Here is a 27,452-nt window from a genome sequence, read left to right as displayed (position 1 = left end):
AAAAAAAAAAAAAAAAAAAAAAGCCCTGTAGAGATAAATGCATTTCATTTACACACATGAAAAGCTGTCATTTTTTTATACACCATTTGCTATGGAAATAATTGATTGGACTTATCGTGGCTAAAGAAGAGATCTTCCAATCCATGTCTTCAAAAAAGCAATTCCTATTTTAGCCTAATGCAAGTTGTTGGGGTTGGCATACAGGAAAAACGAGTATATGGATGGCTGAGACGTACCAATGTTGATTACTGGCACATTTTTTGGTAGGTGTACATAAACGTGCTGTGTTGAGCTACTAGAACTTTTAGAACAATAAGCAGAGCTAAAGGTAGGCATCTACCTATTAAGAAAGGAAGCTCTTCATGGTTAATATACTGAGGAAATACCATTTTTTTCCAAAGCCTTGAAGTGTTCATTAAGAGATAGAAGACAGTGGACACAAAGCAACAATCTAGAGAACAGCTATGGTCAGTAGGTGATGCTGACAGTAGTCCAAGTACTCCACCTGGAAATAATTAAGGAAACAATGACAGCTTGAGTGTATGTACCATTCTTGAGCAGTTCTCAAATGGAAGAAATTAATAAAGCTATGGTGTCATTAATCCATCTCTTTTAGATTATTTTTTTTGTTCTACATGTCCAAGACTAAAAAGACGTGACAACTGATCCATGACCTAATTAAAGTATTTTAGAGTGCTCTCCTTGTAATTAGAGCAAAAGCATAGTTATGAACCTATTCTAAATTAAAATAATGCATAGACCCAAACTGAGCTGCAGATTCCATACAGAACAGTGATTATGATACTAAATGATATTATGACAGATTTAAATAATCCGTAATTGCTAATAGGGTATATTTAAATAATGTAAGAAGGTTTTTAATCCTTTCCTCACGGATGCTGTCTTGTTATTAAAACAAACAAAAGAAAACCCTTCAGGATGCAAAGATCTCCAATTTTATCCCCTTTGGACCTGTCTAGAAACTCTCCTGTAGGATCATTTTCTGTCCATTACAGTATACTTGCCAACTGTCAAGTTTCTGATTCATGAATAATGAACTAAACATGGTCTTTGATAGTTGGTTTCTCACTGTCTATATTCCTCCTACCTTAATAATCATACTGATTATTTACCCCATAACTTTCATATTTTCTTCACAGTACTTCAAAATTCATTCTCCATACCTGAAAACAGTTAGTTTCAGTAGTAATCTCTATTTGACATTGTATAATCATTTGTTAAAATTTGGGAAGTAATTTGTAGACTATTTTCATTCTGAAGAATGGCATATACTTACTAAATACAAATCTACATTAAAAATTCAGAATTCCCAAAGCTTCACATGAATGGTTGTTAAATCTTCTTCTCCCCTTCCCTAATACTTTTCTTCTAAATCTTTACTACTGTGTCCCCTAAACTCATTTCCCCTTTCACTTGCAGTTGGGTCTTTGTCTATGGAAGAATGACCACTGTTCTCATCAAATTAACAGATTTCAAGGCCAGAAAAGGCCATATATGATCTAGCCTGATCTTTTCCCATTACATTTCAGCTACAAAAGCTGCGTCTCTCTGGAATTGATTATACAGACAATCTAGTTCACTTAAATTTGACTCACTTTATGTTTGACATTTAGATAAAGTGATGGAAGATGAATCACGATGTATCTTAAAGCATAACGGATATCCTTAAAGCTATAGTATGTATTTCAAATTCAATATTTTCATTTAGATCAAATAGCATACCATCTCATTTACTTCATAGACCATTAAAATGTATAATTTTAATTAAACCAACTACTTCTTTCCCAAGGCACAGTAAAATACCAAGAATACAGAACTTTAAGATATCTAGCCACATATCTATGACAATCTAAAACGATTATTGCAAAAATGTTACATTTTAGAAAGAACTTCTCTAATTAATAGATTAATACTGCATTTGAAACATCACTGATACACTTAAATACAATAAAACATTAATTAAATTTCAGTTCAAAAGGAAATTGTTTTGGATGTGAGAATATATTACTGTTTCTAATCCCTCTTTGTCTGCAGCTCTCAGCTACTCCGCAGTTCAACATCCTTCACGGATCAACTAAACAACTGATTAGCCTTCACTGAACTGGGGAGTGCATGAATGTCAACATGAACATTGTAGATGTTCAACATTGTGGTCGGTGCTAGGGAACATGAAAACACACTGGACCTCGTAAGATATCAGTAAACACAGAAGCAAATTTAAAAATTCAAACTCAACTAAATTAAATTGTGGCCTTATTTGTATCCTGGCAAAAGGCATGCAGCTGAACCTCAAGGGTCTACAAATGACAAGGAAGATGTTCCTTTTTATTTCAAAGTAGCATCTGTGTTGAAAAATTGGCGCTCTCTTTGCTTTGTTCCAGTGGCCTGATAAACCTGATTGTCCGAGGGCATACACAAGATAGTTTGCTCTCACACTCCAGCCAGAAGGGAACCAAATAATATCTTTTCCAAGGAAACCTGGGTGTGATTGTTTGGGTAGTTCAGTAGATACTGAAAGTGGCAGGACTGTCTTCCAACAATCGGAATGAAGCAGAACACATTTCTACCATGCAGCAAGATACTGGAGTGCATGATTCAGCAGTGCAGGAAGCCCATTATTTCTTTGTTGAGCTTTTCCCACAACTTCTATGTTTATTGTAAAAATTTGAGATTTCTGATTAAAAAATAAGAAGTGTTTCCTTCTTTACCAGATAGCTGCAAAACTGAGACAAAAAGCAAGTTCAAAATGAGTAGCATATTTCATCACATAAACAAGACAAAACTACAGCAGCAATTGCTAGGAAAAGTTGTGATCTTTTGGGGGAACTATGCATAGCAGATCTATTAAAATAATTATTGTAAAAAAATGACTAAAATGAATGTAACTGACAGAAAAAAATCTTTTTCTCTGAGTCTCAGCAATTAAAGTCTTGAATTTAATCATTTAATGGGTTTCTGCATAACAATTTATGCATTGTAAAGAGAATTGTAGTTAATAAATGTGAGTGAAACATACCAGCTATAGAAAGAAACAACATTTGGAAAGCGTACACCACTTTCTAACAGGCATGGAAAGGGAAATGCTGTAAGAAAGCATTAGGAAGACAGATTCCATCGTTCTGCATATTACTTTCATTCTGGGGCTTGAAGAGGCTTACAAATACTGTATAGCCAAGCAAGTTAGTTGGTAGATTATATCTATGCCCTAGGCACTGTAACTAAGTTCAAAATCATAATTAGAATCAGCTCCATCATTCTCTATTATCACATTAAAAAAATTGCCCAATGAAAAGTTTAGTTGAAATTGATATTTTTTGAGATAAGCTTCAGTTTCAAAGGGTTCATATTTTCCAGCAAGCCATGTTTTCTTAACAAAATCTATCAAAAATTACCAATGTGGTCTGAGAACAGAAGGAGCAGCAAGTAACTAATGTCACCTCATGGGAAGCACTGTGAGAAGGTGGGTAGGATTGAGGTGAGATTGATCAGTCTAGTTGATTGATCATTTCAATAGATGTTTCAGCGTTTTTTTTACTCATACTTAGATCCTACTTGGGAATGACTTGACAGAAACAGTAAGAGAAGCAGGAACGACCTGGCTCTGAACAAAGCACATTTCCAAGCACATCGTAGCCTGGGGATTAATGTATGAAGAGGTATCGCTGCCTGCCGATCACCCAGTTTTCTGATGACCCCGAGACAAAGGAAATGGGTGGATTACAGCATATTCTTAACATCATTATTAAAAATGTGGGAAACAAATACTGCTTAAAGTATAAAAGCCTTTCCACATCACCCTGGCATGTTAATGTTGGACAATTTAGGGTTTTGGGGTCAAGACAGCAAAAGAACAGGAAAAAATTAAGTACAAAAATTGAAAAGGTACTCCAGTATGAGATAGCATGAGAAGGGAGAAAAGCAGACCAAGGAGGGTCACCAGTACAGGGAAAGTCTATGGTATAGTCTTACAATAAGAAAAGATAAGAGAAAGAAGACAACAAAGAATACAAAGGAGAGCACTTGCAGGTTTACATAGAGCAGGAGATAGAAGGTACAATAGCACTTTTAAAGAATTAAGTTATTTCGTTTCAACTATCTGTTCACACAGTCTGCACACACTATTTACAGTAACCTATATTTGAGATCTAATGCAGTTATTTTTACACCATAAAAAAACTTGTGAAGAATTTCTGAAATCATGCCCAAAGCATCAATCTACATGAAAACTAAGCCTATCTTTCCAAAATGGGGAATTACATTAAAAAATTAATTTTTACAGACTATAACAATCTTTCATCTAAACTTGACTTGGAAACATTTCAATACCCTCACACTAAATTACCGGTTTCAATTGGAATTCATATACCATACAGGTGTTAATATAACACAGCCCCTTATATAACTACAAATGATGCATGAATGTTTCAAAAGTGCAAGACCTTCCGTGCAGGGAGATACAGACATACTTGAACTTCATACTCTACAATTACACTCTGGTGCAGGTGTCGAAACACAAAGCCAATCTAGGGACCACCACCAACACACAGAAAGGCAGATCAGTATGCTTTGTATAATAAAAGGCTCATAAAGAATACATGATTATTGTTAGATTTTTAATGAGAACAGAAAAAAACCCAAATATTACTGACAGCTGCATGTATAGCTGTCACTGTGGAGGCATATTAAGAAACATAAGAGGTATAAAAACTGTGCTTAACTGTCAGGAATAGCCATCATCTGCGTCTATTCAATGCACTTGTCAGCAGGTGTATTAGTCCATATCGATTTCTATGCTAGCCTAGCTAGGGCATCACTGCTCGTTTAAACTAGCATATTCAGAGTGATTTGAGTATTACCACCTCACATTGAATTGCAAAAAAATCCAAAACCCCAAAACCCCCAAAAACACCACCCAATAAAAACAACCCCCAAAACAAATCACACATCTTTAGTTTTCACTGAGGCTAAGGCAGAAAGAGGAGATTGGATTAGTCAGGAAAATCATGGCAAAGTGTAGAGGCAAATGAAAAAGTGAAACAGGAAAAGAAAGTGGAAATAAAGACAAATGAACAAAGAAAATAAAAAGTTTGTTCTACCATGCACCCTCAAGGTATCCTTTGGATAGAATTAAAAATGACTTTCTAAGTACCGTGTATGATCCTTACATTCAACCAGATCATGTTGTATGCAGGCACACAGGACTGGAATGATTTCTAGATCATCATGTCTAGCTACTTGCCTCCACCTGCAGTCATAGTATACAGTCTTCCAGTATTCATAATAAACAGATGGATTTATTCTACAACTCCCTCACCACCTTCTGCCTCTGTTATTGCTATGTCTCCGTTATTTCAGAACCTCATTCTTCTGACTGAAACTTTCTTTTAATTTCCCAGCATATAGTATTCATGAGGAATGTATACCTATTTCCTTTTATTTCAATGTTATACTATAAATTCAACATAATTTCTGCCATGCCCAGTTATCTATAAAGGACAGTCCTAATGCTCGAACAATTTTTGTTATGTCAGCTACCTGTCAGCATAGAGGTGCTCTGCATCCCAGAACACAGCAGTAGAAAAGCTTTTCCTGCAATATTATAAAGATACGTGTTTCTATTCTTGCACAGGCAAGTCAGTAAGCCAGTTTCTTCAGAAAGAAGTACAAGCACCAGGGCAGCTGCACACTACCATTGAGAAAGGCTAACTTGAGCTGCAGTTAGGTTTGCTGGGCCGCTTCAAGCGCTTTAACCAGCTTTGCACTGATACCGGCACAGGGCAGCCTCCTCATCTGTTAAATGAGCTGAATGACTCCCTTGAAAAGCATATACTGTAGATTAATTACAAAATATTGACGTAGCTCAACAGCATATGATTATAAGCTACCTTATTACTCAAGAATTTCTTAAAACAGGCTTTTATATTCAAAGTCTTAAAGCCATTTTAGCTTAAAGAGGAGAAATTTTAATAATAAATAGCAAATAGAAATCCTACATAGGATTTTTTTTTTCTTCTATTAGCAATATAGACTCAGAAAGATGGCTTTTCTGCACAAAAAGTGTTCTTGGATGTAGAAGCAACAGGGAAGGAGCACAATACAAAGCAAATGAGGTGAACATGGAAACTGCTTCAGCGTGTGGGATTTATATGAACTGAACAGGAGCTCAGTTCAGGCATATATTTGTGGACAATCATAACTAGCATGTTGGATATAAAATAACAGCATTATCAAAGTAATAAAATTAAGAGCGATTTAAAACAATAAGGCTGAGAAGAAACAGGTGAAAGGAAAATAGGGTTGATACATTTTTGTGAAAAAAAAACAAACAAACAAACAACGACATGTTTCATCAAATACTGTAGAAATTATGTAATAATATAAACAGAGGATATAAACTAAATTATCTGCAATTAAAACAAACACACATAAAAGCCAAGCACAGCTCTGAAAGTCAAATTTGGAACAATTATGGATGAATGAGATTTGCAAACATCACAAATCAAAACCAGTGGACAGTCTAGACTTTTATTTTTAGTAGTTATAAAAATAATTCTAAATTTCATAGGCACTACAGAGTGGACTCCTTTTTGAGTTTTCATACATAAACAGCAGCCATAAGATCTTGCAGACCTAAAGTTTAAAAAGTATTTGTCCCTCTGATAAAGGGACTAAAACTGAAAGAAAACAAGACAGCTGGTGACCAGAATACTATATTCTGACACTTCTCAGAGGAAAGCAGTGCGTGCTATTTGATTATAACATTTTGTATATATGTCTATGTATTTTGTAGAATATTTTTTTCTGTAATATGTGAAAACGGTACTCCAGACAAAGACATGTTCAAAATGGTAAATGGAAAGAAAATAAATTAACGTAAAATAAATAAATACATTGACTAAACACCTTTTAGGATTAAAACATAAGAAAGGGTATTTCAAAGACATGTTCAAAATGGTAAATGGAAAGTAAAATAAATAAATATATTGACTAAACCCCTTTTAGGATTAAAACATAAGAAAAGGTATTTCAGATTTTCATGCTGTCGTTTTTATTACTTCTCTCACCAACTACCACTTTCTGAAACCATATCCAAAATTAACACCTAATCTGTACAGGAGAATGAAGCTTCTTCACAATTGCTTTTAAAGTTGGATGACTGCTATGGAAAATGCAGTCAAAAATAAATAACACAGAAGGAAGCACACTTTAGGCAAGGAGGAGGACCGAGGAGGGTGCAAAGACTCTCAGATAAAGTTTATTGCTCCAAGGACTGCTTATATCTTTCTCATTAAATGTGACTGGGTAAGTAGCAGAAATAATTCCAGTAACACAGATCAGAACCCGAAGTTCCCACTTCTTAGGTGAATTACAGCAGTATTTACAATTACATTCTGAACAACAACCACCTTGGCTTTTTAAATTGAAAATAGATTTCACCACCTCATTTACAACACTTATACAAAAAATATTCATTCTGTTGAGTAAGTTTGCTAGTAACTTCTTTCTGTGTAATCCTTACAAAATCACTCTTGACATTTTCCCGTTACAGTTTTTGAAAGGCTGAAAATGCTGTTTTTGTCATACATCACAGCAAAGGGAGAAGGACTAGAGAGGTGGAGACAGCAGGACAGGATAAGAGTGGCGGTGCAGAAGGAAAACTGTCTACCCCTTTGGGTGAAGGTTGGCTTTGTAACACCTCCCCATATTGTCCACCAGCTCTTAATGAGAAATAATGCGTCTGAAGCATATAGCAATGACCAAATCTCAAGCTCATCTACTTGACTTTCTCACTTGGATGGACTACTTACCAATTTACACCTCCAAGACAATGTCTGCACTGCTCCAGATCACACTCCCACCTGGTTTCCCTAACCCCATCCATCATTACATTGCACAGCTGGAGAAACTCATATTAGTTTTGTTCTGTTAAAAACTTCCATCACTGAGATGGAAGTTTTAGTTTTAGAGGGCACCTACAAACAGTCATCCGAGATCACACCATTGCCAAGCTAAAATGAATCTCCTTCCAAATACTTTTGATCTGACAGACTAAAATAACTGACTTTCCAGTTCAAAGGGTGAATCAAAATTTTCCTTTTTTTTTTTTTTTTTTTTATGTTGGGTTAAACAGAAAGGAATTCGGTTCAGAATTTCTGCCCAATGTATCAATCATGATTTCAAGCACTCAGCTGTGACCCAGATGATATTTCACTAGCACATAAATTAGAACAGCTTCAAAAGGAAAGGCTGAGATGCTCATCCCATGGGGCTCTATAGCTTTACAGTAACAGTGTTCCTCTAAGGGGTCAGAGACTTCAGTCCAATTCTCTATATTGAATTACGCACAGAGAGGACTTAAACACAGATTTCATGCATGATGGAAAAATCTTCTTGCGGAACATTGTTCATGGATACATCAAAACTTAATTGAAAAGACCATACATTTAATACTTCTTGGGATTACTGACTGTGGAATAAGCCTATCCAGTTTTGGAATTACTGCTGGAAGACAGAACCAGGCAAGATAACTGCCTATAGTGCCTTTTCCAATTTGTAAGACCCCCTTTTTTTTTTTATTTTATTTTTTAAATCCTAGTGAAACTATTTTCCAAATTTGACCTGAATTCAGAAATTTCATGCATACTAATCCTACACTGTGATAGGTGGTGGAATAAAATATTTACTGAAAAATATGCCCTAGTTACAATCCCTTGATAGTTTTTTTTTTGTTTTTGTTTTGTTTTTTTTTAAACTGTGGTGTATTTCTGCAATCTTTTCTCAAATGAAAGTTTTCTTAATGGAAATATTGCTTCTAAAGAACCAACTAGTAATTCTAGGATCTGATTTTAGAATTCAAGTCAAATATTTCTGGAAGAAACACTGTTTCTATAACTTTCAATTTGTGAGTATAATTTAATTTTTGACAACTGTCAGAGGTTGACATTCTAAAGCAATTTCATTCTCTGCAATAGAGACATGATAGTAATAAAATCTTAAAGAAAGACAATATAAATAAGTATAGTATGAGAACAGAAAAATCACCTAATACATTGTCCTGGTATGAGGTAAAACAGAACCAATTTTGTCGAGTAACTTCGCTTCTTAGCTGGGCCTCTCTAACTACTGAAATTAACAGTATATTGTGCAGACAATGTTCATTCTCTCACACTGATGAGACCGATTGTTTATCGCTGATGCCCAGGCATGGGATGCAGAGAGGCTCTTGCTTATCCTTATTGCTATAACACCCAAGGCCAGAAAACTTTGCTAATTCCATCCCACCTGCCTCATGCTCAGTATAAAAGCTGAGGGATCAAAGGGTCAGCTCTCTTCCTTCAATGGTCGACGTCTGAGGTAGGACTCTGTCTGTTTGTCTGCCTTTGATCCCGATCCTGAATGCAGATCCGGAATCCAGTTCCCGTCCGTCACTGAGTCCAGCCTGGGACTGCCCCAGTGCCAGCCGGTGTCGTGATTGTCATCTCAGGAGCTCGATACGGTTTTGTATATATTTCATTATTTCTTTTTATTTTATTATTAATATTTCATTAAAGTAGTTTAGTTCCTTCTAAACTCATAAGTTTCTTTTTCCCACCTCTGCCTCTCTCTTTGAAGAGGGGTAGAGGACAGCATCTGTCGGTCCCATCTGGGGTCCCCCAGGTCCCCAGTAGCTGATTTGGCCTAAACCACGACATATTATTTATATTACTTTTCAAACGTATATCACTCTGCTTCTGTAAAATCTGTCTCAAACTGTCATATTCGGGCAATATATCAAACACCAACCACTCTTTATAACAAACATTTCTTGGAGATGTAAGTTGCTTTCATAAATTTAAACTAACGTGAGCTTAAAAAAATCTATTGAAAAGTTAAATGAATCCTAGAAAAGATTCAGACGTGGTTGTAACAGAAATACATCTTTCAAAAATGGTGCAGAGAATTACGTACAGGCTCTCAGTCCTCAGCTGGCTTTAACAAGAACCAGTATCATCATCAGTTCAAGATGTCCTCAAGTGCCTGAACCGTTAAGGACGTGTACAGGAAATCACCTGTACGCATTTTCTTTTTCCTTTCCTTCCTGTGTTTGTATGTGTGCTTGGGAGTGCGGGGACACTAGGATGCAGGGGCCAGCTATGGCATAGACTGTGAAGTTAAACCCAGCTACTGAAGGGATCTCCATTATACGTACAAGTATAGGCATTCCCCACTAACAGACCTTCAATACTAATTAGCCAGAGAGGGGAAGAGGGTAAGACACTTGGTGCTGTTGTGTTTGTTTCATAGAATTATGGACTAGTTTGGGTTGGAAGGGACCTTTAAAGGTCATCTAGTCTAAGACCCCTGCAATGAGCAGGGAGATCTTTGAATACATCAGGTTGCTGAGAGCCCCATCGAACCTGACCTTGAATGTTTCTACAGATGGGACACCTACTGCCTCTCCGAGCAACCTGTTCCAGTGTTTCACAGGATCATAGCATAGTGGGTACCGAGTGTCTGATATATGTGGTCAGCTGTGTATACAAGTACACATGAGCTGTGTATGCGTGTTTGTGTGCATGTGCCTACTGGGAATATATGCTCAGCCTCACTACTGGGGCAATGGAGCCGCAGCAGCCTCACTATTAGATTTGGGAACCCCTGACACTGCTTATCTGTATAACAACTCTTTTGAGATTCTGTACAATGTCTGCTCTTTCATCAGAAGTGTTTTTAAATCATTTTGGAAAAAGAACTTTAATGTCTTTCAGAAGCTAAATTCTCTGAGAGCTGAAAGATAATTAATGGATTTGAAAAGGGTCTGAAAGAGCTAGCATTAGTATATTTGCATAGAATGACATTTAGTATGCCATATTTCTTAGGATGAGCACTGCAAACATGAATAACAATTGAAGTCGCTTCCAAATGTAACAAGCAATTCAAAATAGATTATGAATATTTTTGAATAACAAGATAGAGTTTTCAGGCCACAGCATCAGTAACTTGCCAACTATAAGACTTCAAATCTTCATACTCAAAACTTCCTGTTGGAGAGGCGTGAGCCATCAGAGAGACTGCAAAAAAGCAAGTTGCAGAGTACCTCATCATAGATACTATTGGCAAAATAAAGAATATGCCTATTACAGAATCACAGAATGGTCAGGGTTGGAAGGGACCTCTGGATATCATCTAGTCCAACCACCCTGCCAGAGCAGGGTCACCTACAACAGGCTGCACAGGAACACAGCCTGGTGGGTTTTGAGTGTCTCCAGAGTGGGAGACTCCACCACCTCTCTGGGCAGCCTGTGCCAGTGCTCTACCCCCCTCAAAGAAGTTTTTCCTCATGTTCAGATGGAACTTCCTATGTTCAAGTTTGTGCCCATTACCTCTTCTATCCCTGAGCACCACTGAAAAGAGGCTGGCCCCATCCTCTTGACACCCGCCCTTCAGATATTTCTAAGCATTGATGAGAACCCGTCTCAGTCTTTTCTTCTTCAGACTAAACAGACCCATCTCTCTCAGCCTTTCCTCATAAGAGAGGTGCCCCATTCCCTTGATCATCTTCGTAGTCCCCTGCTGGAGTCTGCAGTAGCATCCCTGAGCACCACTGAAAAGAGGCTGGCCCCATCCTCTTGACACCCGCCCTTCAGATATTTCTAAGCATTGATGAGAACCCGTCTCAGTCTTTTCTTCTTCAGACTAAACAGACCCATCTCTCTCAGCCTTTCCTCATAAGAGAGGTGCCCCATTCCCTTGATCATCTTCGTAGTCCCCTGCTGGAGTCTGCAGTAGCTCCCAGTCTTTCTTGAACTGGGGAGCCCAGAACTGGACACAATACTCCAGATGTGGCCTCACCAGGGCAGAGTAGAGGGGGAGGATGACCTCCCTCGACCTGCTGGTCACACTCTTCTTGATGCGTCCCAGGATGCCATTCGCCTTCTTGGCCGCCAGGGCACATTGCTGGCTCATGGTCATCCTGTTGTCCACCAGGACTCCCAGGTCCCTTTCCCCAGAGCTGCTCTCCAGGAGGTCAGCTCCCAACCTGTACTGATACATGGGGTTATTCCTCCCCAGACACAGTACCCTACACTTACCCTTGTTGAATTTCATTATGTTCCGCTCTGCCCAACTCTCCAGCCTGTCCATGTCACACTGAATGGCAGTGCAGCCTTCTGACATGTCAGCCACCCCTCCCAGGTTTGTGTCATCAGCAAACTTACTGACGCGCACTCTATCTCTTCATCCAGATCAGTGATGAATATATTGAACAGGACTGGACGCAGTACTGACCTCTGGGGAACACCACTTGTTACTGATTTCTAACCATGCTCTGCACCACTAACCACAACTCTCTGAGCTCTATCTGCCAGCCAGTTTTCATCAACCCCACTGTCCATTCATCTAACCCACGCTGCCTAAGCTTGCCTGTGAGGATGATGTGGGAGACAGTGTCAAAAGCCTTGCTGAAGTCAAGGCAGACAACATCCACTGCCCTCCCCTCATCCAACCAGCCAGTCATGCCATTGTAAAATGCGATCAGATAAGTCAGACATGACTTCCCCCTGGTGAATCCATGTTGACTACTTCTGATAAACTTCTTTTCCTCCAGATGCTTGGAGATGACACCCAGAATGAGCTGTTCCATCATCTTTCCAGGGATGGAGGTAAGATTGACCTGCACTGAGTTTCTTGGGTTTGGTTTTGTTGTGTTTTTTTTTTTGTTTGTTTGTGGGTTTTTTGTTGGTTTGTTTTTTTTTTTGTTTTTTTTTTTTACACACATAGGTTCTTCCAAAGTGCAGACCTGCAGACCAAGACTCATTCTCCCCTCAAGCAGGACTGACCACAAGCCTCACTTCATCTTTCAGAAATGGATAGAAAGTCCATTGTCTCAAACATGTACTTTTCAGTAATTTCTTTCCATACACACACATACGTTTTCCTCTGTCTAGTAATAGAGGTCACTAACTTCTACAAGCAAAAAAAAAGGTAAGTTCTTATATACTTCAGTGACATGCGTTATAAATAAGTTTAGGGAGAACAAAGGTTTAAGTGAAAAGACCAGATCATTTATTTTCTAAAAAAGATTTCTCTACCCCCTAACCCAGGTGAGAAACTGGTTATGTAGACAAATTCTAAGTAATAAAATATTAGTATCAGATATATTATTTTATTTTAAAGAACCTATTATTTCTCCTTCATACTTGCCAGATCCAAACCCAATATCTTACAGTTCTTTCATTCAGTTCAGACTTTGAGAATAACAATCAGCCAGAAAGACTCAGAGAAATGCCAAAAGGCCCTGAAGTAATCACTGCTTAGTTGTCAGAGTAAGAGATACCTTTAAATATCTTCCATTGCATATCAACTCTTCATTTTGAATCCTGTCAGTCGGACTCAGAGTTGAAAATAAATGCAGAAATCAGACAATACTTCATCATTTGCTTTCTCTGTAAAAAGAATTTCCTCCTTTGCCGCATCAAGTGATAGTTACATTGTGACAAGTCTTTTAATGGCTTCTACAGAAGCACCCTCATGAAGTAATTCCAATTCCATATATTTTATTAACTAGGAAAAATGCTGAAGAGCTAGCAGAGAGAAAGAGAGAGCAAGCCTACATCCTTTAATTGAATTCTTGTTAACCAAATGAACCAAAGTGTGATGTATTCAGGTTATTTTTAGATATTTCAAAATGTAACTTTAAATGTTAAACCCATACTATTCCAGGAAAGCTTTTAGGTATTAATGGGTACTTTTTTTTTTTTTCCTTTTCTTTTCCTTCCTTCTATTTTTGTTTGTTTGTGGTTTTTGTTTGTTTGTTTTTAATCAGGACAGCAGAGACAGAAGATTGGGTAAATCAGGGCTCCTGGGACGTCTGTTGCAGATGACTCTGCTAAGCAAGTACAGCTAAGGCACCAATTTAACATGCTATGTAAGTTGCTCACACCCTGGACTTAAATGTAAATAAGATAGGCTTACTAGGAATGCTTTCAGTGTGAGAAAGGAAGGAAATTTAGGGGAAGATGGGATAGAATGAATAAAAATAAGTACAATGAGAGGATGGGCTAACAGAACAGTGTGAAGCAGGTATCCAGGGTCAGAGAGGGATTCAGAGAGGAGTAGAGAAAACAAGGACAACAAACAGGTTATGTTAAGTTTGTAAAATAAAGGGGGGGAAAAAAGCGATCAAGAAAAAGACATTTGATTTTATTATTTTTTCTACTTTGTATTGCAAAACCATGACCGAACGTGAGAGATCAGGAGAAGGACCTTATGTGAATACAGAACTAGGGTATGAGAAGGAGATGGAAGTAAGAAAGAAGGGTTAACAGGGAATGGGAGATCTGAAGAGACCATGAGATAGGGGAAATTCCAGGCCTTGAATTGCAAGGAAGACAATAAATGTATGACCACATGAAGGCAGCAAAGAAAAGGAGAGGGAAATGGAGAAGTATAGAGCAGAGCAGCATAGACTCTGTGAAACAGAGATGGCTGCTAAAAGTTCTTTTTAATACAGTTAAAAAGGAAAACAGATTAGATTAGAGGGCAGAAAAAAAAAAATTCTAAAGAGAGTGGAAAAGTTTTAAGGAAGCCAAAATCTGAGTAGGGATTTTCTGCTTCAGTCAGGAAAGTCAAGACCTCCAGGCAGCAAGTCTTCAAGACTTGGGATAACATGGCACTGCGAGGACTGGGTATTAGGAATGAACTGTTGGTCTCACAAGGTCTAACTGAGAGAAAATTATACAGTCAGGAAAGGTCTCCTAAAATACAAATTGCCAGATGAACTGGGGTACTGTTTTAAGACTCAAAGAATGCCGTGCATTTGGCTAAGAGTTCTGGGATCACAAAACTGAGACAGTTGTAAGTGACAGTGTATGTGACATTACAAATAGCAAGCCAGAATCTGTCTCTCTCCAGGTCGTACTGCTCTCATCAAAATCAGAAGAGCTTAAATGAGCTTAAATAGCATTATAAATTATTATAGAAACAACTGGCATCTTGTGTATGCTCTATGGTTTTGGAGTTTGCTCCCACCACCTAAGATATGCAGATTCCCTGCTTTTCTCCCAAGGTAACTGAACACGGAAGGGAACAGTAAGGAAGAAGACTTTTCACAGGGTTTAGTTTAAAATCTTCATTTGAAAAGTTTTAAAAACTAGGCAGTTAAAAGCATTAAAAGCAAAGCATTAAAAATACTACTTTTTCGTATGTTCCATCACAGAGAAAAATGTTACCAAGAAAGTTAAAGTCATTTTTGTTTCTCAAATATTGATATATACTTTCATGCTTACTGACAGTCATGGGGTACATGGATCATATCATATTCTTTTTATGCAATATGCATAAATCTGCATTAAAAAAAATTAAGTCTACCTCAAATTTACACTGTTTTCAAACACAAAAAAAACATCATCAGCTATTTTCTGTCTCTTTATTGAAGTATAAATTTCAGATTATGGGGTGAAGTTGTATCTACCCTGCTCGAAAAGCAAAAAAAAAAAAAAAAAAAAATTAAAACACAAAAACCAGCTGCTAGACTAAATCATGCTCTTAATGGACATTTTAGCTATCAACTACCAGAAAAATTCTAGGAAATTAAATTAAAATCAGGCAGTCACTAGCACATACTTACTTACAAGATAAGACATCGCCAAAGTCATCTAATAGATAGAAAAAATTTACATAAATATAATCTATTTCTCTGTCTTGCTTTCCTCAGCATCCTAGACTGTTTCTTAATAAGTTTAATCAGACCTGAGCACAATGGACTTTGTAGATTTTTGTGTAAATCGCAAGCTGAATGTCTCCTCCACAGGGAATTTCCTTCTTCTCTAATGATCAGTAAAAGACCAGTCGTATTTAGACACCTATGCTATGAGAACATACGCCTCTTTTCCCCTCTCCAGACTGTATTTCTTGTTTCTGTGAGTTCTTCTTCACTTTCCTGCACTTCTCAGGCTTTGCAGGTTTTTTTTAGGGTTACTGTAACCAAAACAATACACTAAAATCTCACTCCTCCTAAAATTTCAGCCTGTAGAAGACCATTGGCTTTCCCTCCCATCTAATGTTAGATGACATGAACAACAAACATCATCATTTCCCAGGTCTCATCTTTCGCTCATCTGGGAGATCTTTTACACAGCTCTGACAACATGGGAATAAATAACCATACAGCAAAATATTCAGTGGCATAGCAATTGGATAATTTCGCTTAGATGGTTTTGAACTAAAGCTAATTTCCACTATTTTGTAATTTTTTAAGACCTATGAAGTCGAAGTATTGCTATTATGGAATTATTATGGGACACATATATACACAAACATTAAAAACCTATCTTCTTTCTCTTAGTTGTTTTATCAGAACTCAACTTTGTAAATCAATACTGTTGATCATCAGAGTTTTGCACAGCTATCCAAATATAATTTGCATACATTATTAAAGTAACAAGCATCTTAAAGCTATATATTCTTTGCATTCAAATTCATTCCACAGTATTTTGCTAATAACACAGTACATTCGTTTCATACCCACCAATGGAAAGCAACTCTCTCTGGGATGAATCACAACAACTGTCTATTGTAGCGTATAAGAGTACAGCAACGTAGGGCAGGAAATGAAGAGCACACCAGAACCAGCTGTAACTGCAGGAGGCATTTTTACGTTGATGGTGTAATTATCCAAGCTGGAATTTTGCCAGAAAATCAGCTAGCAATACTCTGGCAAAACACAGCCTCAGTTCATTAATCCAGCTCTTTATGTCACTGAGCTAAACATATCATTTCACATTACACCAAGGCTGGTCTAGTTTACATGGCTCGTGTGTGCTAATAACGGTGTCTCCTGCTCTCCTAATTATGGACTCAAGTTGTACAGACCCAAAAAAGCTGTCCCACTTTTCTAAAAGACTTTTTTCTAGCCTACAGTGTTGAAAGAAGGTGAATGCCTGTCTCATTCTGCGTAATACTGTTTATGATCTTTTTTCCCCTCCACATTCTTCATCGTCGTGTTTGGTTTTTTTTTAATACAGATTAAAAAAAAAAAAAAAAAGAATAAGAGGCTTATTATCAATTAAAAAGTCAGAAATTCAATCAAGAAAAAACCTAAAACTCTCCACAGCAAATCCTCTCAGATGCCTCTAGCTTTGCAAAGCAAAGCAAAAATCTACAAAGAAATCACTGCACAAAGTGATTTTAGTACAAAGCTCTAATGATAAAGAAAGATAATAAGAAGCTCTGATACCACGCTAATGAGTGTGGTACATTTGCCTAGATCAGAGAGCATGCAACAGTTTAGGCTGATGACTGTAACTCACGAGAAGGCTCGTTGGGAGAAGCTAGCAAAACTGAGTCAGCACCACAGCCCCAAAGGGAGAGAACTATAAATTCAGAGGGAACAAGAGCACTCATGTCAACACTGAAGATGCTGTACTAGGATTTGACATAACACAAAATAAGTAGTGTAAGCAACGGGAAGCTGAAGTAGTTGACAAATGAAACTGCATGCCAGAACAACCAAGCATCAACATCAAAATTCTAAATTAAAAGCGAAACAATAGCAACAACAAAAACACACCACCACCATCCTGCCCCCCCAGAATAGTGACATAACACTGTACATAGAGTATACAGCAAATACTCCACTAATTTTGGTGTACTGCAATGAAATATTAAAAAAAGACAAAAAAAACACCAACATAAGAACAGGAAAACAGTAAAGCCAAATATACATATAGCGGACAGGAGGAAAAACACAGCCTCAGGATAGAACAGACTGGGATATTCACTAATCAGTGTTTACGTATAAAAGATTTTAACCCTGCCAGCTCACACAATCATTTGAGTCCAATTTTCATGAACTGAAAAAACATCGTATGAGTGCTGAGGAAATAACTCACTGAAAATCAGTATTTTATACCTAAGTCCTTTAGACTCCTTTCAAAATCTCAGTTGGAGATCTGCCAGTCTTGTTCTAAAACCCAGGACTGACGATACTGGCAGATGGTATCTTTAGATTACAGGATTTACAATAGAAAAAACCTGAAAGGTACTTAATTCTGCTGCAATAATTACAATAATTACAGTCAAACCAAATAAAAAGGAGAAGTTTTCTTATGGGCATATATTGGAAACATATTTTTCCCTAACCACACAAGTAAATTTAAAAGCATCTGATATACATTTTTATCTTTTGAAGGAAAATTATCAGATGATATCCATGTTACCATGGATATCCATGATATTTTCAAAATTTCAAAGCCTTATTTGAAAGCGGTTTACTTATAATGCCAATTTAAAATTCAAATATTAAATTGTGCAAAATCAGAATTATTTCTGTGAGTAAAGAAAATGTTAATATCCCATGGCTGAATCCCATGCCCAACTAGGCAATCTTTTGTAGCATTGCGTATCTTGAAACTTGCAGTTTAACCTATGCAGTATGCAAACTAATGTTAACATTTATGTTATCACCAACACCCAGAAAAAAACCCCCTTGTTTTAACATTGCTATTATCTGTATATTTTCACATTTTGATAATCTTTGTATATATTTCAATATATACTTGAAACCACAAGTAATTCTATATTGCTGTCCTGTTTGGCTGATAATTGTTAGATTTTTCAGAAATGCAGGCACCATAATCCCGATTCTACATTTGCATCCACAGGCTTTAAAGCACTGCTCAAATTTTACAAATTGAAAAGTAATGTCATTTTGTTACACAGAAGAAAAAGAAGCAAGTTGAAAATTAAACAGTAAGCTTCGGCACTGAGCACAAAAGCTGCTAAGTAATGTTAGAGTTAACTATTTGGTGACAGAACAGATAAAATGAAAACAAGCAAAGCCAAACACATTTTTTTTACCATAGAACACTCTTTATATTCATTGCCATTCATGAAGTTATAGCTATTTTAATACTTATATGCCATGTCACAGATACACTGTAATATAGGACATAGTTTTAATTATATTGTCAGAGCAGCCATTACACTTATTTTGGAAGAAACCTTGAAAGCATTAAATAAAACAGCCAGTTAAGCATTTTGTTCCACATACCTTGTTTGCGTACATCCTCTACAGCAGCAACCAATTCTTCCTTGAGATCCTGGCTCTCCTTAGCAATTTGATCTCCTTTTTCCAAAAAGTTTTGAGTCGCCTGCTCTACTGAAGCAGCCAACACGTGAGCTTTCTTCGAGCGCCCTTTCTTTTTGCCAGATGGTCCTTTATTGCTTGTGTTAACAAGCGTTGTTACCTTTGAGAAAGAAAACGAAGTTTTTGTCAATTTGAACGATTCTTCAGCTATTGATAGCACAATACATAACCACCTAATTCAATACACCCACTATTTTCTTTACCCTTGAAATGATTTAATGGTCACATGTATCAAAAAAATAAAATTTAAAGCTTAAAATCCAAAGCATGGCAGCACATACCTCAAAAAATTATTTTTCCTTTAAACCTCTATTTAGTCTAGGCTAAGCAAATCACAGTCAAGTAGTGAAGGAGAAAAAGGTAAGAAACAGGTATGGAAGGGCACTGGTGCTAAAGCATTATTTTTGTCACTGTTTTTCATTCAAAAAAAATGAATAAGCCAATCAAATGAGAACCTAACACATGTGGGTCAGAAACCATTCAAAAAGCAATCATCCCTTGAGATAAGTACAGTCAGTTACATTCAAGTGGTGACAAAGACATTGTGGATGTTTTCCAGACGTTAAGGAATGAATAGCTCCTGCTGCAAAGATTATACAGGTTAAAACTATTCAGTTTAGTATTGCTCCAATATCTGTATAATATATGGGCATAAGACAGCAGCAGATAGTGAAATGATCCCACTTTCTCTCCAGTATTCAAAAAGAAAAAAAAAAATAATCTGCTTCTTTGTTTGTATAATCTCCTAAAGGAATTCCGTAATGAACTGTCAATAAACTGACTAGAAACTTTAACCATAAAGTTTAACAATACAGCCCAGTGTATGCCACAGCTTTTTGCCGGACCAAAAAAATATTATATCATCTCATTGATTTGGCATTTGAGGACCCACTTGTTCACGTACAATCCCAAACCACTTTCTAGGAAACACATTTCTGAACCTGATGGTTTACTGATGGCAAAATGTCATTGATTTATTTCTTAAAAGCTTTCCAGTTGAACCATTAGCTCTCTTCCTTGGCACCAAGAAACCATTGGAAAAGTATGGTTGTCATTGTTAAAAAAAAAAAAAAAAAAAAAAAAAGTCTTGCTTATATCTAATCTAAATCTACAATCTTTTAGTTTAAAACCATTACCCGTTGTCCTGTCACTACACGCCCTGGTAAAAAGTCTCTTCCCATCTTTCTTATAAGCCCCCTTTAAGCACTGAAAGGCTGCAATAAGGTCTCCCCAGAGCCTTCTCTTCTCCATGCTGAAGAACCCCAACTCTCTCAGCCTGTCATCACAGAAGAGGCGCTCTAGCCCTCTGATCACTTTTGTTGCCTTCCTCTGGACGTGCTCCAACAGGTCCATTCTGTGCTGAGGGCTCCAGAGCTGGAGGCAGTGCTGAAGGTGGGGTCTCATGAAAGCAGAGTAGAGGGGCAGAATCACCTCCCACCCCCTGCTGGACACACTTCTTGCGATGCAGTCCAGGATACGGTTGGAGTATGTCACTCCACCAGTCAAAGGCTGCCCTTATGTAAAACAGGAATACTGAATTGGATATCACCAGGTGTTATGTGCATGAAAAAACAGCAATTGATCCATATTGCTCAGGGACGCAGTACACCCTAACCAGGATACAAACCAGGGCACCTGAAGTGACACATCAGTGTGCTAAGCCCGAAATTTACTGTAAGGAAATAAAAACCTTTGCAATACAGTGCACTACAAAGCAAAAGATTTCAAAACGAAGTATAAAAATTCACTGTCATCCCATACCTTTTACAAGAAGCGTGACAAAGTGGTACCGTTGTGACCAAAGAGCCTTTTATCATGCTCTTTGTGCTAAATGTTTTTGCTCCTTGAGCTAGGTTGTGTATTTTTTCAAATCACATAGAAAAATGATAGACTCTGGAAGAAGAAAAAAAAAAAAAGAAGGAAAAAAAAAAAGACGGAAAAAAAAAAAAGAAGAGATTATCAGGGCCTGAAAACACCATATGCATGGATATACTGGTTGAAAAAAACGTATTCCAGAGCATCCTGCAGGAAGGAGTCTGCCTGGCTACAGGAAGGTAATATTCTTCCATCATATGTTTTTTTTTTTCCCCACTACTTATATCTAGAATTCAGGTTTTCATTATTAAGTTTCCCTGGAAATTATTCCTCATAAAATTTCCTGAAGATCTTTTTGTACTTTATCATTGTCTATTTACGGATTTTAGAATTTTATGAATAAACAAATTATGTTAGCTCTGTAACTTAACTCAGGTTCAGCAAATGGAATGGATTTGTCTAGTACATTATAGGGATGATTAAGAAAAGCTTTCACATACAGCAAGCAATAAAATTGTTTAGGCATATGCTGAAATTCACACAGGAGACACAAAGATGAAGACAATAATATCTGAATTTGATATTAATTATTTGGACTTATTGAACAAACTACAACTAGGCTGCCAGAATAGTTCATATAGTATAGAGAAGAAAAAGATCTGAAGAAAAGAAAGGGTTGTCAATAAATTAAGTCAAATGAGATTATTTCATAGATCTCGGGTAGATACAGGAATCAATAGCTAAAAACCCCTAAACTTGAAATAACACAAACAGACAGAAGTTGCAGCTGGCGGAAGAACTTCTGAAGTCCTGTGAAGACACAAAACTTAGTTGGAGTGCAGATTTCTTTTGGGGACCCTAAAATTTTATTTTCACATTAAAAATCATCAAAATCAGTGTTACTGGATTGTAAGTCTGCAAGTCTGTGCCTTCTGTGCACGATTCAACTACCAGGTGGGATACTTTTCACCGAAAGTTACACATCCATTGTAAGATCACCTACAAGTACTGAACTAATGCAGTCAATGAATGGGAGAAGGGACCACAGCTGTCATACAATATGATAAATTTGTGCCTGTACAGAGAGACAGTCAATGAGACAACATTGACAAGGAAGGGAACCTAAAAATCTGATTGAGAACGAGCAAATAGGTATTAGATTGCTAAATTAAGTAATTAAGGAAATAAATCCTGAATAAGTATTTTACCATGATAATCTCCAAAATGTTTTCATGGTATATATAAATATGTACTTTTATAGAGAGATATATAGCTATAGAGGGAGCATGTGTGTGTATTGGATTTACTACTACAACAATGGTCTCAGCAGAACCAATAAACCATTTTATATACAGCCCTCATAACACAACAATTATCCCAAGGCAATTTTAAATAAAAAAGTACTTATATAGAAAAGTACATATCCTGATTTAATTTACACCAACTGTACTGAGTGACAAGAAAGGTCTTCCTTCTAAAACAGGTAAGTATGAGGCAGGTCCTGCAAAAATTCATTTCTTGAACGGGTAAGCATGTAATATGCAAAGGAAAAATAGTAATGGGTTGAACATATATTGATTTTAATTGTGTGCACTTTGTTTAATGGGAGCTGGCTGGTCATCAGTTATCACTGGCTTTTTTTTTTTTTTTCCCCCCAAGAAAGCATGAGGACAGACACAAAATTCAGATTTGCTTACATAGTCAGAGTGAACTGCAGGTGTCTTATAACCCAGACTATGCAAAGTGGTTCGCTGAATTCCCAAGAAGGGACTAGTTAGGAGACAGGCACCTTATGCACCAAGCTCCAAGGTGGCTGCAAGGGCACATCAGAGTTGCAATTAAACCAAGAAATGAGAAATAAATATTGATCTACTTTGGCCCATATATTGGGAGATTTTGCTCTCCATCCCTGTAATAAAACTAAGAAGTTTTCAAAATAATCTAATAGTATACTTTTACAACAGAAACAGACAAAAAAAAAAATCTATATCCATTTAAAAAAGAGAAAGGAACCATTCTGGGGGAGAGAAAGCAAACAGAGTGATTTGTTTTTAAGAAAGTATGCTCATGGCAAATATTTGTTTCAGCTTTAAATAGTGCCCTTCCTAGCACATTGGTATCTAATTGTGGACACCTAGAGAAATGTAAACAATTCAAAACCACCATAAAACAATATATAAAGTTTATCAGAACTTCCCCAAAAATCATGGAAATAATTATAAATTAAAATAAAGTATTTAATAGCATCTTCTTTAATGCTTTTTTAACATAGGACAATTGCTTTGCCCTATGCTGACTAATATGCAGAAATACAGAAAAAACACTTAAAGGTGTCTACCAGTGCTCAAAATGTTCTCAGTGAAGAATCTCTGTGTCAGAGTCTGTGTAGAGTAGATGTACAAGCGCAGGTCCTAGAGATGAAGAGGAACCAGCACTGGCATAAAACCTTTGTTAATCCACTGAGATGCTACAAGGCCAGAAGTAGCTCAGTTAGGAAATTCCTAATTGCCACAGAAGATGGAGACTTTTGCGACCACTTCTTACAACAGGCATGTAGAAAACAGCATCCTCAAAGGAAATAATCTCTTTCAAAAGGAAATGCTGGTGTATACTTCTTCACCCCAATTCCCTCATAAAAGTTTTGCTGCTGTTTTTTCTTATTTATTTTGTTTGTTTCTAGCATTAAAAAAAACACACACAAAAAACCCCCATAAAAGTCTCTAGCCTGTCAAAAGCTTAGACTTAAATATAATCACAAAATCATATAAGATGTGCTAGCAAGAAAGCACAAGTTCACAAATGGTGCTCGAGACACTGTCTGCCAATGTACCTCAATGATTTGTAAATTTGAAGCAAAGATTTACAAATTTTAAGCAATGGAGATCTACAAACATGAAAACATGAATAACAACATCTCACTACCATCTAAACAACAGCTTTCAGGTGCTACTTGTTTGAGTTTTTTAAATTTTATTTTGCTTACAAAGAGGTGAACTGGCACACACAGGTAAGGTCATTCAAAAAAAAGAAGTTCAAATCTTGAGTCTAACTGGACTCTTAGATCAGTTTTATATATAATTACATTCCAGTGAATACAATAAGAAGAAAGTGAATGAATGCCCCTTATAACTGTGTTGGTTACTATTGAATAATTTTTTTTTTTTTTTTCCTCCTGGTTTGTAGCTGTTTTTAATTTTGTTCCACAATCTGAGATTAGTACAATAATTAGGCCATATTGGGGACACTTCTATCTGGAAATATTCATAGGCTTATATGAAACCCTAGAAGCCTGCTTTCTTGTTTCTAAATATCTGAAACAGATTTAAAAGCAAATGCAGACAGTATATTTCCTAATTTTGATGATAAAACCCCCTTTAGTAATTACAATGACTGGTGACCAGACAAATTTCTTTTTCTCTTACACTGTAGGTTCGGAACCACCAGCAGGAACAGCTAGATTTTTTTTATTAGTATTTAAAAAATAAAAAATAAAAAAAAAAATCAACTTAAATGTTAGGAACTTTGAGATAGACCTAACATGTTTTTCCATGAAAACATATTTCTTAGGTAAAAAAACAAACGAACAACAACAAAAAAAAAAAAACCCAAAACCAAAATCTCTAAGATCAAAGAAAAGGCTGATGCAGATTAATGAAAAAGTATTTCTTAATAGAATTTACAAAGAAAAGGAAGAGCAAAATAACTTTCAGTGTGCACCACTGGAACATCTTAACATCTGCTGTAACATGTCCTGTGGATGAGGACAGCAGAGAGAAGACATCTATTCTAGTCCCAGCATTGTCACTCAAGTCTCTGACCTTATACACATCATGTCTCTTATCTATGATTTAATTTCATTTCTCTATTCCAGACACTTCAATCTGCTTGGAAAATCATTCAGTATCACATCCACTTAAATTAACTTAATAGATAAAACTAATTATTTTGTTGAATCAGGGTCCCAAACTAATTTGATAAAAATAATACTATTCATCCATTTTGGAGAGAGTCTCATTTTCAGCTCTAGAAAAAAAAAAAAACAAAACAAAACAAAACCCTGTAGGTTTGTCTCATTTCGAAAAGAATAAGAGAACACACACCGCACCCAGATTTAATTTAACATATGCATCTTTCAGCTACTTTTAACAAAAGTATAAATTGAAATCTCTGCCGCATATAATAATTTGTCCTTCTAAATAACCTTCTAATACATGTCCTTCTAAAAAACCTCCACATTCTGGATTTATCAATCACTGCAAGCATAAGAATGCATACAAACAGAAAGATGTGGCCCAACACAGACTATTCTCAAGGTACAGTTTCAAAAAGTAATCAGTATATCAAAACTAGATAATATGAATTTTTAAGCCCAGCAGAAACTGTAAAAAAACTTCAAGTGTCAAAACTTCATTTGCAGTTCAGTTTCTGAGTGAATGAGAAAGTCTCTGGGCACTGAAGTGACATACATAGTGAACAAAGTATTGAGAGCAGACACAGAGTGTATACGCTCTTTCCAAAATGGAAATATTTTCCAAAGAAGAGGATGAAATTTCCTAGTCTTGTACCAGGAGCTAGAAATCCCTACTATAGTTGTTACTGTTATGCCTGGAAAGACGAGCACCTTATTCTGTGAACATTCGTGGTCATCTTCCTTATGTATTGAGTCAGAGAATACTGCCGTGAACTTACTGTACTACTGAAAGAATTTTATAGTGAGTATGTCTTGTGTTCATCTGCTCTTATTTTTAGATGACTTAATCTCCACATTAGGGATAGAGATGACCTGGTGCCACCAACAGAGTGCGCTCTCATCAAGTTGCAGATGATGACGCGGGGGATCAGTCAATATGCTTCAGGGCAAGACTGTCACGCAGAGGAACCCTATAAAAGCCAGTGAGGACAAGGGCAAAGTCTCACACCTGTAAAGGAGGAACACATGGCAATAAAACAGGGGAGGGACTGACTGGCTGGGGAGCATAGCTCCTTCAAGGGACCTGAGGCACCTTCATAGATGGTAAACTGTCAGCACTGTGCCTTGGCATGCCTTGAATATCGTGCCCAGTTCTGGGGTCTCCAATACAAGAAGGAGAGGCACAAGTTGAAACAAGAGAGCTTCAAACTGGATATAAGGAAAAACTCATACAATTGTTTGGACAAGTTCAACGATTTTCATTTATAAAGCAGATTTTATTCAGGGTCCTCTAAAATATTCCGTAAACTTCAATACAATGGCCTAACACAAAGAGCAAAAGAAAATAGAAGTCTGGACCCTCCTGTTGCAACAGATGTCTCCCACTTCTCAAGGAAGTATTGTGATCAATAAACTGTGCGCTAACTGGAACGGTGGGGTTTTCTTCTCTCAAAATGAAGCTGAGCCATCACACAGCAACAGACAGAAGATTCATACGACTGAAAGGCAGCAAGCAAGGAGAGGAATCATTCTCTAATCTGGGGTTGGGAAAGGACAATTCTGGGTTCCAGCCCTTACACTACAGGTTGGGTTCTACATAATACACAGCCCTTACAGGAAGAAAGCCACTCATAAAAATGTGATTTTTCCCACCTTGTGTCAGTTTCTTTTAAATGACATTAAATTACTAGTTTGAAATGCTAAGAAAGCCGTCTCTTCCACAATTAGAAGCACCATTCTGAAAAGTCAGCTGTATTAGGAGAGAGGAAGGGGGGAGGAAGACTTCTTATACCAGTGACAGAAAAAACAGTAGCATATTAGCTACTTTCCCCTTTAAAAAAAAAGCCATATTTCAACAAAAAATTTAATATAAACTGCATGATAAAAAGAAAGAAAAATATAACCTATTCTCTTATTAACACTATGCTTGAGTTTTTCAGAAGTGTCCACCCAGAAGAATTTAACTGCATATGTGTTGGGGGGAGGGGAAGGAAAAAAGAAAAAGACAAGACAAGAACATAGCTCATTTTTCTGGCAGGGCTTTAAAGCTAACTGGTTTATTTTAAATATGTTATCCCACCTATGCTCATACAAAGGAAAGAATGTCTCTATCAGCTTCTGTTACTAATTAATGCAGACCTCACCCAAAATTCTCTACAATTATCAAATATATCACTTGATAATTACCATAAGCTCCTTTGGCAACCCTATAATGATCCTGGCTTTGTGATCACACTAGGGAACCTTGCTCTCTTATTTTATTAAAGAAGCTTCACACAGTTCTAGCACAGAGATCTGTTGGAAAAACAGAACTTCACTAATTAATAGTTCAGTCCCATTCCGAATTAAGTCTTCCTTACACAGCTCCAGCAGCACAAAAGAAAGGTGAGGATGTCTTTGTTAAAAGCAGAAAATTCTATTAGCATGGATTTCCCTGTTGCAGAGGTCATGTGCAGGCAGGGATGCCAGAATTGAAAGGGGATAGAGCTAGAGCACATACTCATCAAATTCATCCCCAGTCAGCAGCTACAGCTCATAGAAAAACATTCCTGGCTCTGTGAATTAAACTGTTTTCCCTAC

The 27,452-nt window shown here is 36.9% G+C and overlaps 1 protein-coding gene across 5 annotated transcripts in view; it reads right to left on the bottom strand.

Annotated features, from left to right (window-relative positions):
- The window catches only part of CTNNA2 (catenin (cadherin-associated protein), alpha 2), a 460,517-nt gene that overhangs the window by 394,863 nt on the left and 38,202 nt on the right, over positions 1-27,452 (bottom strand). For all 5 annotated transcript variants that reach the window (XM_009882507.1, XM_009882503.1, XM_009882504.1 and 2 more), the window contains exon 2: positions 19,052-19,247. In XM_009882507.1, the coding sequence (XP_009880809.1) occupies positions 19,052-19,247 (196 nt within the window). The remainder of the gene's footprint in view (positions 1-19,051; positions 19,248-27,452) is intronic.

The sequence above is a fragment of the Charadrius vociferus genome, unplaced genomic scaffold, assembly GCF_000708025.1.
Source record: "Charadrius vociferus isolate BGI_N301 unplaced genomic scaffold, ASM70802v2 scaffold213, whole genome shotgun sequence".
Taxonomy (NCBI): domain Eukaryota; kingdom Metazoa; phylum Chordata; class Aves; order Charadriiformes; family Charadriidae; genus Charadrius; species Charadrius vociferus.
Note: the sequence above shows the minus strand (reverse complement) of the source record. Positions and strands in the feature narration are given on the sequence as shown.